The 13,098-nt window shown below is 47.5% G+C and overlaps 6 protein-coding genes across 6 annotated transcripts; 2 read left to right on the top strand and 4 right to left on the bottom strand.

Moving 5' to 3' along the window:
• Positions 1 to 92: 92 nt before the first annotated feature.
• B0J16DRAFT_417667 (uncharacterized protein) lies at positions 93 to 818 on the bottom strand. Its single transcript, XM_046133688.1, has 3 exons — positions 471 to 818; positions 411 to 421; positions 93 to 366 (listed from the first exon to the last, which is right to left on the bottom strand). The coding sequence occupies exons 1-3, from the start codon at positions 738 to 740 to the stop codon at positions 270 to 272; spliced, it is 378 nt and encodes a 125-aa protein (XP_045980671.1). The 5' UTR covers positions 741 to 818; the 3' UTR covers positions 93 to 269.
• Positions 819 to 1,184: 366 nt separating this feature from the next.
• Positions 1,185 to 2,381, bottom strand: B0J16DRAFT_375017 (uncharacterized protein; the record flags this gene model as incomplete). The annotated part of the gene is made up of 2 exons (XM_046130646.1): positions 2,307 to 2,381; positions 1,185 to 2,243 (listed from the first exon to the last, which is right to left on the bottom strand). Exon 2 carries the CDS (start codon positions 1,905 to 1,907, stop codon positions 1,185 to 1,187), a length of 723 nt encoding a protein of 240 aa, XP_045980670.1. The 5' UTR covers positions 1,908 to 2,243; positions 2,307 to 2,381.
• Positions 2,382 to 2,843: 462 nt separating this feature from the next.
• B0J16DRAFT_179972 (cytochrome P450) lies at positions 2,844 to 4,588 on the top strand. Its single transcript, XM_046122580.1, has 2 exons — positions 2,844 to 2,991; positions 3,057 to 4,588. The coding sequence occupies exons 1-2, from the start codon at positions 2,866 to 2,868 to the stop codon at positions 4,542 to 4,544; spliced, it is 1,614 nt and encodes a 537-aa protein (XP_045980669.1). The 5' UTR covers positions 2,844 to 2,865; the 3' UTR covers positions 4,545 to 4,588.
• Positions 4,589 to 4,631: 43 nt separating this feature from the next.
• B0J16DRAFT_309537 (uncharacterized protein) lies at positions 4,632 to 5,748 on the bottom strand (the record flags this gene model as incomplete). The annotated part of the gene is made up of 1 exon (XM_046124913.1): positions 4,632 to 5,748. Exon 1 carries the CDS (start codon positions 5,670 to 5,672, stop codon positions 4,632 to 4,634), a length of 1,041 nt encoding a protein of 346 aa, XP_045980668.1. The 5' UTR covers positions 5,673 to 5,748.
• Positions 5,749 to 7,210: 1,462 nt separating this feature from the next.
• B0J16DRAFT_375014 (uncharacterized protein) lies at positions 7,211 to 8,426 on the top strand (the record flags this gene model as incomplete). Its single annotated transcript, XM_046130645.1, has 4 exons — positions 7,211 to 7,454; positions 7,518 to 7,611; positions 7,673 to 8,067; positions 8,146 to 8,426. The coding sequence occupies 4 exons, from the start codon at positions 7,211 to 7,213 to the stop codon at positions 8,424 to 8,426; spliced, it is 1,014 nt and encodes a 337-aa protein (XP_045980667.1).
• Positions 8,427 to 8,798: 372 nt separating this feature from the next.
• Positions 8,799 to 11,809, bottom strand: B0J16DRAFT_271701 (copper amine oxidase; the record flags this gene model as incomplete). Its single annotated transcript, XM_046123587.1, has 14 exons — positions 8,799 to 8,888; positions 8,941 to 9,163; positions 9,219 to 9,420; positions 9,476 to 9,651; positions 9,704 to 10,052; positions 10,112 to 10,195; positions 10,244 to 10,296; positions 10,348 to 10,377; positions 10,430 to 10,461; positions 10,513 to 10,601; positions 10,658 to 11,072; positions 11,125 to 11,437; positions 11,488 to 11,502; positions 11,559 to 11,809. The coding sequence occupies 14 exons, from the start codon at positions 11,807 to 11,809 to the stop codon at positions 8,799 to 8,801; spliced, it is 2,322 nt and encodes a 773-aa protein (XP_045980666.1).
• Positions 11,810 to 13,098: the final 1,289 nt, after the last annotated feature.

Below are 13,098 nucleotides of genomic sequence, written 5' to 3'. Positions count from 1 at the left end.
ACTAATAAACACGCGCAGGAAAGTCTCGTCATAGACAGCATAGTCTGCTTAAGACAGAACTCAAATCCATACGTCAGCTTTTAGTCGGTAAACGTTAACACACTTTGCCTTTAGTACTAATTCTCGACTAAACATCATCGAGATTTTGATTGAGTTTGCTAGGCTGTCTATCCTTTCTGCGGTAGTCTGCAATGGTTCAGAGGCTCGCTATGCTGCGCTTGTAAAGACCCTCAAATCAGATCGTTTGTGAAGTAATCCCCCGGAACTCTTTAAGAGTACTGGGCGGTCATCTGGTAAAGCTGACCATTGGCCTCCCAAGTTCCACTCATCTGCTTACTGCCTCGAACGCACTGGGTGATGATATCCCTAGAGCTGTTAGTAAAAGTCGACAGAATAACGTGATCACATACCCCGTGGCATCCTAGCAATCAATGTTAGCTCATGCCATAGAATGCTGGGGGAATACTTACCCAACAATCCTTGAAACCCTTCTTATTGCCCGTGTTCTTTCGTGAAAGGGAGACGTTGACGGTCAACTTGATGAGTCCATTTATCGTCTGAGAAGCTCTTGTGGTGCAGCTTTGCTGGAACCCGCATTCTGAGTTGCCGCACATCTTTGCACGAGCGTCCCAGTAGGCGTTCTGGAATTGCTCAATGCCATCTTGTCTGTTACCGAAACAGTCAGCTGCAAGAGCTGATGAGGCGAAGAGGGCGAGGGCGGAAAGGTTGATGAGCTGCATATTGTATAGATGCGAGAAATAGTGTTAGTTGCAATTGGAGACTGTTAGTTATTGGAGATTTTTTAAGCTATCTGAAGCGATTTAGTGATGGTTTAATACTTAGAGATAGACTATAGGACCTTCAATAATCGAGAGGCTGCGAGTCGGGAGGACCCGCATTAAGCGGGTACCTGTTGTCAGCGGGCACCTCGGGCACGTCAGCGGCAAGAGTATGCCGATGCTAGTGCACTGGTCTAGCTAGGGGGTCTTTACAATGAATAGCTTTTGCAGTTAGAAAACCGAGACGTGAGAACTAGTAAGGTGTGAATTCTCAGACAGGCAACTGGACGAAGCGGTGTAGTGTTAACTATCTGCTGGGGTATAATGTAATAGTAGTAGAAACAACAGTCTAAATAAAATACAACGCGCTGGTAACAGCCAGGCATCTCTCAATTAGATGCAACTCTACACAATCTCCCCCCTGCTCTCATTCTTCATTAACTTCTTCTTCCTTTCTTCCGGCAGTGTCGCTGGCATCTCGATAGGTCTCATTGGTGTGGCGTTCATCTCGTACATCGGTACATGATGGGATGACGGTAACTCGACTGGGGCGTTGGCTGTCCATTCAGGTTTAAACTCGATTCCCCAACTTGGTGAGGTCTGTTGTTGTGGCGAGCTCGGTGGATTAGACTCCAACTGGTCACCGTTCTTCTTCCGTCGCTTTAACAAGAACCAGGCGAGCGCCCCAATCATGGCTCCTCCTCCGACAATTGCACCAACAGCTATCCCAGCTATGGTACCTGTTGATAAAGTTGACGCTGTTTCTACTTCGGTCGCTCCGGTATTTCTCCCCTCCATGGATATCCGCTCAAATTCCGCTCTCGTGATGTTCAAAGTAAGACTGGCGTCCGAACAGTCATATGATAATCCAGCATAGGTGGAGTTGATATCTTTCGGTGAGTCCCTGCCAACGCATTTTGCAAATGAAGGCAGGAAGCTCCACTCACTTTGGAGCTGACCGCAGTAGCAGGGCCATACCCAGTCCTCGTGTTGCCGCTGGCATGTCCCTAAATTCTCTGCTATGCAGCCTTCAATTGCGTCGGTATAATAAGGGTTGTCCTCATTGTCATTGGCTCCGGCAACCCTCAAGGCGAGGAAGAACATCAGAGAGAACCATCGCGAGGCCATGGCGCTTGAATGTAGTCGATGATCGAGAACTGGTCAGATTCGTATTGTGCTTCGACTCGAGGTTTGGAAGACCGGGTGGCATTACTGGGTCTTTCACGAAGGACAAAGATCAAGGTACCCCATATGGCTAATTGTATCTCAACTGATTCACATTAAGTTAGAGACAAAGGAAAGATATGAGGAGGAAATCAAGGGTGAAAGGAGTGAAAGATCAAGAAGGAACCCGACCGCTGGCTTGCTTAGACCGCAGGATTCTATCGTTCAATTTCATGTTACTTTCCTTCACCAAGCAGCCATCCTTCTGTCAGCGCTAATCTCATTCGAGCTTTCGCTACGCTTCAAAATGCTCGGTTAGAGGTTGTCCTTGCCAGTGACATTCAAGGTTAAATCTTGGCTCACCAATCACGTTCCAGAGAAGCCTCGGAAATGACCCATTGTCCTCCACGGACCGTTTGAAGACTCCTTAGAAATTCCCAATGTTCCATGAAATCAAAAAGTCAAGGCATAAATGGAATCCTTTGCGTTGGCTGTGTTTTTAGTTGGCTTACTTCCGTTAAAGCTTATCGGCGATAAGGACTTGTCACGCCGCCCCGCCTCAGTTTGCCCCCATGAAGATTCTGTTTTCGCCAGCATCGGCACTATGCTGAATTCAGTTGCGGATGTAAAGATTGTGCGCACAATCTGTAAGAAACGCGTCAAGGATATTTACAAAAGCATACTGAAGAAAACAGTATCTTTAATTACTTGAAGTGCATTATACTACAATGTCAGAATAACGCTCAGAATAGCTTACCGGAATTTAAATTATCCATCTTCTACTGGTACAGCATAAGCACTAACTACATTAGTAAGTGGGGTAACAATCCGCATGCCTTTACTTTTGTTTTCGTATAATACTATCTTTGAAGTTCTTAATTACTCAACACAGGATAATTCCTGTGCTTTAGTTGCTAGAGCGATGGACGCGAACGGCTTTGTACTGCGTTGGGGAGGGATCCTCTTCCTTACATCACTGAGCTACTTCATTTTCAGACTCTATCAACAACGCGCCTTTTTCCGACAAAATGTTAGGAAGTACAATCTCGTGAGTTGAAATGGCGCGCACTTGGACCTTCCTTTGAGATGAGAAGCCTAACAAACTGTGCATAGCCGACGTTGCCGAATCATTCATGGCTCCTGGGTAATTTAATTGCCGTGGGAGAGATCATGACAGCGTACCCTGCAGACGTACACGGACAACTAATGCCTGACTTTCTTGCACGCGAGTACCCCGAGATCGCTGAGCGCGGTGTGTGTTACATCGATCTATGGCCAATTTCCTGGCCCATGATGGCTACCTTCCATCCAGATATTGCAGCGCAGTTTACCCAGGAAACATCGCGTCCAAAGCACGGGATCATTCGAGGCCAGTTTCGACCTTTGACTGGACTGAAAGACCTTGTTCTGGCAGAAGGGTCATTTTGGAAGAGGTGGCGAGGGATCTTTAACCCGGGTTTCTCGACGCAAAATATATCAGCCCTTGTCCCGGAATTCATTGAAGAGGCGTCGACCTGGAAAAAACACTTAGAGCAAGTTGCCAAAGACGATCGAGTTGTTCTTCTTGAAGACTCAGTGATGAAAGTGACGTGCGACGTCATTGGGCGTTCTGTCTTGGGTCGAAGCTTGGGAATTCAATCTGGTATGGATGACAACATCTTTCCCACGCTCAAAGCTGCCATTGGGCTTCTCGTTACAGATTGGTCGCCGCCAAACTGGGGTCGTCTTCTGGATCCGCTCCGGGGCCGACGCCTTGCGAATCTTAACCAAAAATTACGAGACCAACTCAAACCTTTGATCGAGAATCAACTCAAAAACCATGAGGGCGATAAGGGACCAAAGACTATCAATGGTCTCGCTATCAACACATACATAAAGGAGACTGGAAGCGAGACTATTTCCAATTCCGGTATCGATAACGAGTTCCTTGATGTAACGATTGAAAACCTCAAAATCTTTCTTTTTGCCGGCCATGATACCACCGCATCAACTCTTTGTTTCGCTTACAACTATCTGGACCAACACCCTCATGTACTGGAGAAGCTGCGGAAAGAGCACGACGAGGTTCTAGGTCCTGATCCCACCTCTGCAACATCGAAGATCTCTGAAACACCTACAATTTTGAACCAACTCGTGTATACCACCGCAATCATCAAGGAAACCCTTCGACTCGAACCGCCAATTGGTTCCTGTCGCGAAGGCTCCCCTACATTCTTCCTAAGACATCCCGAAACAGGAGAGCAGCTTCCTACTGATGGGTTTATCCTCTTCTCCGCAAGCAAGGCAATCCATCGCAACCCGAGATTCTGGTCGGATCCTGACAAGTTTATTCCAGAGCGCTGGTTGCAGCCCGACTTCCATCGAACTGCCTACCGCCCATTTGAGTTGGGTCCTCGGGGTTGTATTGGACAGGAGCTTGCCTTGACAGAGCTAAGGTTGCTACTTGCTATGACCATCAGGGATTTGGAAATCGTTCCAGCGTATGGGGACAATAAGGACAAGCTATATGGCTACCAAGCTTATCAGGCGCATATGCCTGGCGAGCTTACGGCGCACCCGAGCAAGGGTATGCCAGTTAGAGTAAGGCTACGAAATGTATAGTTTGGGATGATAAAGATCGTTGGAACATAGCTTACTACGGCTAATATATAGACTCTGTGCTGACACATGGGTACCTGGTCAAATGACCTAGCTAACAATAACCACCATTTTCCCACCAGCTTCTCCACTTTCCATAGCTCGATGAGCTGCGTGTATCTCTTCAAACTTGAAAACCTTCCAAGGCTTCGCGTCAAACTTGTTGTCTGCTACCTTTTGCATAATACTTTCCAGCGGAACATCAGACACTGGGAATTGCTCCGACCCAAATACAAAACTTCCAAAGAAGCTGAAGTGAACTCCACTCGCCATCTGTAGGAGAGGGTTAAAGCCGCGCGAGCTGTCAGGTCCCGCTGGTCCCTTTATAGGATCCAACCCCCCCAACCATCCGGCTAAGCAGAGACGCCCATCACGACGGACAAGCTGCAAAGAGTCAACAACTGTACTGTTCCCAATCAGTTCCAATAAGCAGTCAAATTTCTTAAAATCGTGTGTTTCACGAAGTCTTTCGCTTAGATCCGCTGCCTCAAGCACGGTCTCAGAGACTCCAAGTTCTTTTAACATGGAGAACTTAGCTGCGCTGCGACTTGTTGCTGTGACAATAGCACCCGCATTAACGGCAAGATTGACGGCCGCCCTTCCGAAGGATGAAGTAGCACCTCTGATGAGAATTCTTTGTCCGCGTTGAAGGTCAAGATTTCGAAATAGGCAAGTCCAAGCCGTCGCGTAGCTTTCAGGTAGGGCCGCTGCATCTGCCCAGGACAAGGGCAAGAGTTCATCAGGCCCTCCCAGAGGGACTATGGTGCTAGTGCTCGCAACGGTATACTCGGCGTAGGAACCAGGAATTGTGCGTCCAAGGCCACCCATGAGTGCGGCCACCGGTGTTCCGTTAGCAAACTCACCCCCAGGGCAAGTTTCGATAATTCCGACACATTCAATCCCGCTGATGGGTACTGATTCGGCCCATTCCCCGCGCCGCATGTGCATCTCAGCATGGTTGATGCCAAATGCCTTGATGCGGATAAGAGCTGTGCCTGGAGTTGTAGTTGATGGTTTGGGGATGTCCTTGATGACTAGATTCTCAACAGGACCAAACTCGGAAATAACTATAGCTTTCATGGTGGAAGACATCTTGCTTAGATAGAGGTTAATGGTTGGTTTTAAAGAGGACTGATATTTGTGCTAGTTCGACTCGTTTCGCTTGTTAACTCAGGGTAATCTCATTACAATTTCCACGCAGAGGGAGTCAGATATTTAACTGTGCAGCTTACTGCAAAATCAAGACTTTCCGCCTGGTAACCTTTACCGATGGACAAATGATTCCAAAGCTATGTAGAGTTTAGGGCGCGCCCTTGACGCTTTAATGACCATAAGGTTTACTTGACCAATAGAGCTTTAACCTATGGATATTTCAATCACCTTGCTTCATTAGTAAAACGGAACCGGAGTGCTTATGTAGTCATCCCGGACTGCCCCCCCCGATGACGACAAGCAATTGGGCGATATTACTCAGCAGATTGAAACTCAATACAGAATTCACAGAAAGCCCACACCCTGTAACACTTCTACTATTACAATTCATTATGCTACCCACCCAGTGTTGGTGTGACCTACGTGGCAGGTTATGTATAGCCATGCAGTAAAGCGAATGACACATGGCGCATTATGCATGTGTCTTAGAGAGGCTATTGCCCAGTCTACGTGTCCACTAGACAAGCCAAGAACAATATGCATTGTCGATGCCGACCACTTAAGAAATTTTGCATAATTAGCTACAGGAGTTTAAGCTGCTTAGCTCAATTGAGGCCACTGATCAGTTGAAATACTATTTTCATCCTATGCCAGACAAATAAAATAAGAGGTCGAGTATCTAAAGTAAGTCCCAAGCTGTTAATAGAGCAGAAGTGAACCTATGGTATGCCGACCAAAGATGTGGAGCTTTTCGTTGATGTGAATTTTCTTTCCGGCGAGAGGTTTAGAGCGCTTGTTGAAACTGCAGCAACGAGACGCTTCTTGCGACAATAGAAACAACTGCTCAATTCATGAGGATAATATATCCAAGCATAAACCCTGCCGTTGCGTAGAAAGAGTGGTGGATTTCTCTATTTAACATCGCAGAACACAAGTAGATTGACCAGAACAAGGCCCGTGGTAGATCATGCAACCCTTAAAATAACAATTTCTAAAATAGTGGTAGCCAAGCCTTGCTACGCAGGGTAGTATATAATAAATGTGTATGTGCTTGGATACTGAAATGCCGGGCGTCAGACTGTCGATCATACAAAGCTCCACCTTCATCCCTGACGGACAAGGAAAACGTCTGTGCAAATTGCCGTCTTGACTTCGTATTGTCGTTCATCATCCACCTTTTATATCTTAGTGCCAGGGGCTACAGGAGCGTGTCACCCGGACTGTCATTCTATACGACGAAGTAATCTCTGTCGCCTTGCTCTGACCTGCTGTTTTCCCGACTAGGTGGATCGGGAAAAGAATGGAACCCAAGGTGCTTGTTTGAGAATCGAGATGTATAAAAGGGATACATTCCGCCATCGGTACGGGATATTGGCTTAATTTACATACCGCAATCTTCCTTGCTTGTATTTCCAACTCATACGCCATTTACATTGACATAGGGACACTAAGATTACCAACTAAGCCCTTTCGCCACAATGCATTTCGCCCAGCTACTTCCATTATTGACCGGCCTCGTTGCCGCGACTGCCCTCCCCCGCCAGGAATCTACTCGATGCGCTAACCCGGTTAAGCGTGTGGAGTTCCGTGCTTTGGATGCAGACCTACGCAAAGAATATACCGATGCGGTTATGTGTCTTACCAAGAAGCCTTCGAGTATCGGGTTGAAGACGTCCCTGTACGATGACTTCAGTTATGTACACACACACCTTAGCAACGACAGTATGGAGCGCATCCTGTGGCCTACAGAGGTCTTCAGCAAAGAGACCTAGCTAACTGATATAGTCCACTACGTTGCGGTCTTTCTGCCGTGGCACCGATACTTCACACATATCTACCACAAGGAGCTCCAGGCTTGTGGCTACACTGGTCCCATGGTGTAAGATCCCCGTTCCCCATCGCCCGCGATCGTCCGAGAAACGTTTAGCTGACATAAGAAGGTACTGGGATTGGACTCTTGATGTTAAAGATGTAGCTGGCTCAGACTTCTGGGACCCCGTCAATGGTGTAGGAGGCAACGGCGGCGACAAGATCGAGAAGACCAGTGACGGACGTGAGTGGAAGTGTCTGGTTGACGGACCCTTCAAGGACCTCCGTCCCGCTTACAGCAGGGGTATTGCAGCTGAGCACTGCTTGTCACGCGACTTCTTTGACGGGGAGAATCGCCCCGGTACCATGCGCGCCTCTGCCTATACCCCTGAGGCTGTTGCCGACGTACAGAAACAATCCGACTTTGAGTCGTATGAATTCAGTATGGAGAACGGTCCCCACATCGCCATTCATAGCGCTGTCGGTGGCCTGATGGGCGACCTGGGTCCCTCTTCCTCACCCAACGGTAAGTGCCTGCATTGTCTTTACTCCCGCAACAGTGAAAGGGTCTTACAGGGTGACTGACTTTCCTGACTTGATATAGAGCCTATTTTCTTTTTGCATCATGGTCAAGTTGACCGACTGTGGACTCTCTGGCAACAGGACGACCCCGAGGCTCGCCTCAATGACTACGCCGGTATTCGTGAGCGCCTGATGACGCCTGGCAACGGTACTTCCGATGGAAACTCGACCGATGGTGGGATGCCTAACCCTCGCGCCGCTATCACCGACATGATGCCCTTCATGGGCCTGGCTGGCGTTGAGGATCTCCCTGTCTCAGCAGTCATGGATACCACCAGCGAGCTACTCTGCTATACGTACTAGTCTAGTGCATGGACTGGGTCTTCATACTTTCCTCAGGCCTAGATTGGGATAGACAAGACGAGTAGCAAGGTTGGATTTTCTGTAGGCCTTACTGTATAAAAAGGACTTACACTTCATGGATAGAGATCTTAATACATCTCCTTATATTTTAATTCATACAATCAGCCCGGGTGCAATTGTGATATATTCGTGGAAGCTCTAGGCGGCTCTGGGCATATTTTCATTGTTACTAAGTATTTAGCCGGGGATTTCTTGAATGGCCCGCTTTGGGGTGCTGTACCACTGCTGTACACGAGTAAACTATGCTTGATTTCTAGTCACAGTACATGAATAGAAAATAAACAACCAGATTACAACCTCCAAGAATACAGACTAATATCGATCCGGCTTTGATCCATCATAAGGGTACTTGAGAACACTGATGCTATTGGAATAGCTTGATAGGTCCGGGTTGAGCTGTGCCTGTGATTTTCCAATTAGCGCTGCAAAGAAGCAGAAACGATGGATGACATACTAGATCAATCGGGCATGTTGCATTCTTAGCCCCGTAAGTAGTAATCTCAGGCTTGCCGTCGGTGGTCTTGATCAAAACCTGTTGCGAACTAGCTTGAGAAGGATCACCGAGAAGATAGTTCAACGGCTCGATGAGCATGGCAGAGTGTGCGGTCGAGAAGACAGTGTTGGGGAGGTCGCCAGTGTGAGGCATATGGTGCATTCCCAGGTTGAACCAAACCACACTGCGCCACGTCAGCTGTAATCCATACCACCAGGGTCAGTCAGCAAGGCACTTACATGTCTTCTTGAACAAGCGATTCACTGTTGAAATACTTATTGAAGTCAACCTGAGGATCTTCTGGGGTTAACGAATTGTACGCTCCAGCAGCGTAGGTCTCGTTATCCCTCTGCTGAGTAACGTAGAGATGATGCGTTGTGTGGTGACCAGCATTCTGTGTAATGTTGGAGTCCTGAACCGTGAGATATGCCACACCAGACGCTACATACTTTTGTTAGTTGGAAGGTTGAGTCGTCGAAATATTTGGGGTTCGGACCTGGTACGATCCTGTACCCCGGCAATTCGCCGTAAGGGTTCTTCTTATCCTTGTTTACCACAGCATACATTGCTCCTCCATTGGGGGACCAATTGATCTTGGCATCATCTTCATTCTCAATAAAGCTCTTGACTGCCTTCATAGTGTTGATGGACTTGCCACCAGACCACTTGTACCTGTGATAAGACTTTTAGTAAGATGTAACAAATTAAAGTACGAGATACTTACTTCTCAGTCGTGGGTTGGATGGCAATCTTTTGGAAAGAATTCTTCTCTCCCAAGATATCGAAGTCGGCCTTGAATGTGATGACATGGTCATGGAGGGATCCGGAAAGACTGTCGTGGATCTTGAACCCGTAGTCTTCGTTCTGAGCGTAGAATGCGGAGGAGATATAGCCTGATGCTCTAATATCAACTTCGATCGAGCCATCCAGATGGAATTGGTAAGTTGTCATGTAATCGTAGTTTCCGATGGTGTAGATAGCGCGGACATTGAAGGCAATATTCTTTGTCACGGTGGTGTGCCCGGCCCAAGAGTGGCGTTGAATAGGGAAGCCCTTGTCAATCTCGAACATGCCTTTTTAATTGTTCTGTTAGTACACCGGGCTGCCCAAGGTATCTTTGGTCTCAACTTACAGAGGGCGTCCTTCTGCGTAAACGTTGTCTCGCCTGTAGTCGTTGTGACGTTGGAATAGTGAGAGTATACCGGACAGTCGTAGCCTGGGGTGATGTTAGCCTAAGCGTTTTCTGATGCGGGCCAAGTCCTACCTTTTACCAGAGAGATCATAGTAGGTCCAAATCCACTCATGCTGTCAAAGTAACTAAGAGATCAAAGTTAGGAAAGTAAGTATTGGACGACTGGTTATCCTTACCAGATTCCGGACTGCACTGGGTCGATACCACTGCGCAAGATATTAGCAGATGGGTATGAGTTGCAGGTCCTAATTGACTTACGCATAATGTGCTATCGCCTCATCCAATCCAAGCTGGGAGGAATTAGTTTCAGCCATTCAAGATTCTACATGACGAGTACCCACCTCGTACATGATCCTCTTGCCCTTGTATCGGATGTTGTACAGTCGTAGCCCGTTGTCTCGTGTAGTACTGGCATAGAAGGAGAAGTCCACTGACGAAATCTTGTGAGCAGGCTTGAAATTAACAGAATTACAGGTATGGACTTACTCCACGTCACATAACTCTCATTCTCATCAACAGCAAACCTCGCGTTATTAGGTTGAATAGAGGCTGGTGGCGGGTTATCGTCCAAAGGAAGGGTATCGCCATGTTTGTTCGTGTGTGCCCAAGGCTCATCCAAATTCGCACCCAATGGCTTGAACTGGGAATCCGCAATGACCTTGCGGAAATCATCGAGTTCCGGGTAAAACTCGTTGTCGTATACCCAGCCTGTCACTCGCCATTTGCTCGGATCGCGGCCCGTGATATCTGTCCTCATGTACAGCCCTAATGGAAGTAACGAGATCGTATCATAGATGCTGGTGACAGGTGCATTGAAACCCTGCCACATGACAGCCCTACCGTCTGTGACTGTAAGCGGAGCCGCGAAGGCTAATGGGACCTGAAGTCCATCATCGACCGTCTTTGCTTGGTTAGATGGTGGAACATAGATCGTAAGCAGATGTGGTACTCACTAGATTCCACAGCCGTTTTGTCACGTCCTCTGCCTCCTTCATCGTTCTCAGATTGAAGTTGCCATAGTCTTCGGCGTCAGGGTTGACAACCGGGATCTTACCATTACCTGCTCTTGTGTTGGTGTAGGTGTAGGGCATAACAATTGAGGCGGTGGTAATAGGCAAAGGGCCAACCTTGAACTCCTGAAGGTAGGCATTTTCAGGTGCCCCGAACATGACTGTGGCTAAAGCGTAACGTTCTGGGCTGCCGCTACTGTTTGACAAAAAGGGGAGAACATCGGTTTTGTTGGGCATCATGAGCTCAACCGACATACTGATAGGATTGTCAGTAAGTAGGATTACAGTGTACCACTAAAGACTTACATCTTGTTGTCACGGCTATAGTCAACGATTAGAGATTATATTCTCAAGGGCATATGGGGCAGCCAGCATACCTTCCTGCATCCTCCGCAGTGGTCAGATTGAAACCTGTTGCATTGCTATGCAGCAGAGAAAGCACATCAGCTGTCTCCTTGGCGGTCAAAGAACCCCAAAAGTTCTTGTGAGGAGCGTTTGTGGAGGGTTGGCCTGACGAACACTTTGGCCCTGGACCTGGGTTTCGTCTTTCTAGCCTTCCGGTTGATATGGCTCCGACTAGAGCCACATGGCCCAGAAAAGCTGGGATAAAAAAGTGTGAGAAACGCATTCTGTTGTCTGATGGATCCCTGAGTGCAATGTAGACAACCGAAGACGAGTTGATTCCATTGAGATAAAGAACAGCATGAGTAGAGGTCTTCAGCTTATATAGATATTCAGATCCATGGCGTTGTATATTGACTCAGGTAATCGTCGCCAAGAAAATATCGGTGAGGGTATCCCCACGCTCTTTTTCGTGCAGATAAGGCATGATTCAGCTCATAGATCTGTTAGACGAAAAGCCTTTCCAACAGTGTAAGCATTATCAAAGGCGGGCACGATGCCTTCATTCCCATTTCGTTAGGCAGAGATATTGACAAGGGTCACACAAGATATTCCCCACGTTCCATATCATAAATGATAAGGCTCATGCTGGCTGACAAGGTTGGTGCGATTATACCTCATCTCTTAGAATAGAACCCCTCACTCGCAGCTCGTGCATTATGTAGCAACCTATCTCTTGAACAAAGATTGTAGGTAACTACCGGTTCACAAAGGTCGCAATCCGGTAGACGAATGTTACCGTTGATAACCAGATACAGACAAAGATAACCGACATGTCGAACCACTCACGACTCGCGCATCGGGAGTCTTGTCTTCCGGGTCGCTAGGGAATTTTTTAAGTTTAATGTGGGAAACAATAGCGTTTCATGCCAGGAATCAGTGCATAAATATTCAATAATCAATACCACGTTGGGGCTAGCTGTCCAATCTACCTCACCGCGTGATCTGTTCCGGCCGGGCCTGTCCCGGTGTGGATTCCGATGTCTCTGAACACCAGTGAGTGGCAGTCACGTAGCGAGGTACTGCAGACCCTCAAAACGCGGAACTTTGCGGAAATAATATTCGTCGTGAGAATAGATGCAGTCATCAGCTGCAGTCTATCACGCAGCTGTGTTATTAGAAGTGGAATTTTGGTAAGTACGCCTTTGCGAATATCTACGGATGTGTCATGGGTGGTTAAAATCAAGATAGCAGTCCATCACGCATGCCTTTTTAAGGACCAGACGTTATCATACTGATACTGTGGATGACGGCAATGTACCGGTTGCCATATACCTAGACTGAACTGTTATCTTGAATGAACTTGAATTAAGTTTGTCTTCGCTTAATTGCCTGCGAGGTTGCTCCGACCCCACACAATTGGTTTCATTGATGGAGAGGCTAGACCAGGTCACGAATCTTTCAATTGGCCACACCGTAAAGCAGTCAGCTCTCATTCGTTGTCTGCACCGTTGAACTCCACTTCATGCCCGAGACCGGGACCGAGGGAACGGAAAATAAGCGATAAGTCTGGGG

The sequence above is a fragment of the Fusarium flagelliforme genome (assembly GCF_020744385.1).
Source record: "Fusarium flagelliforme strain FIESC 12 MPI-CAGE-AA-0113 chromosome Unknown B0J16scaffold_6, whole genome shotgun sequence".
Lineage (NCBI taxonomy): Eukaryota > Fungi > Ascomycota > Sordariomycetes > Hypocreales > Nectriaceae > Fusarium > Fusarium flagelliforme.
Note: the sequence above shows the minus strand (reverse complement) of the source record. Positions and strands in the feature narration are given on the sequence as shown.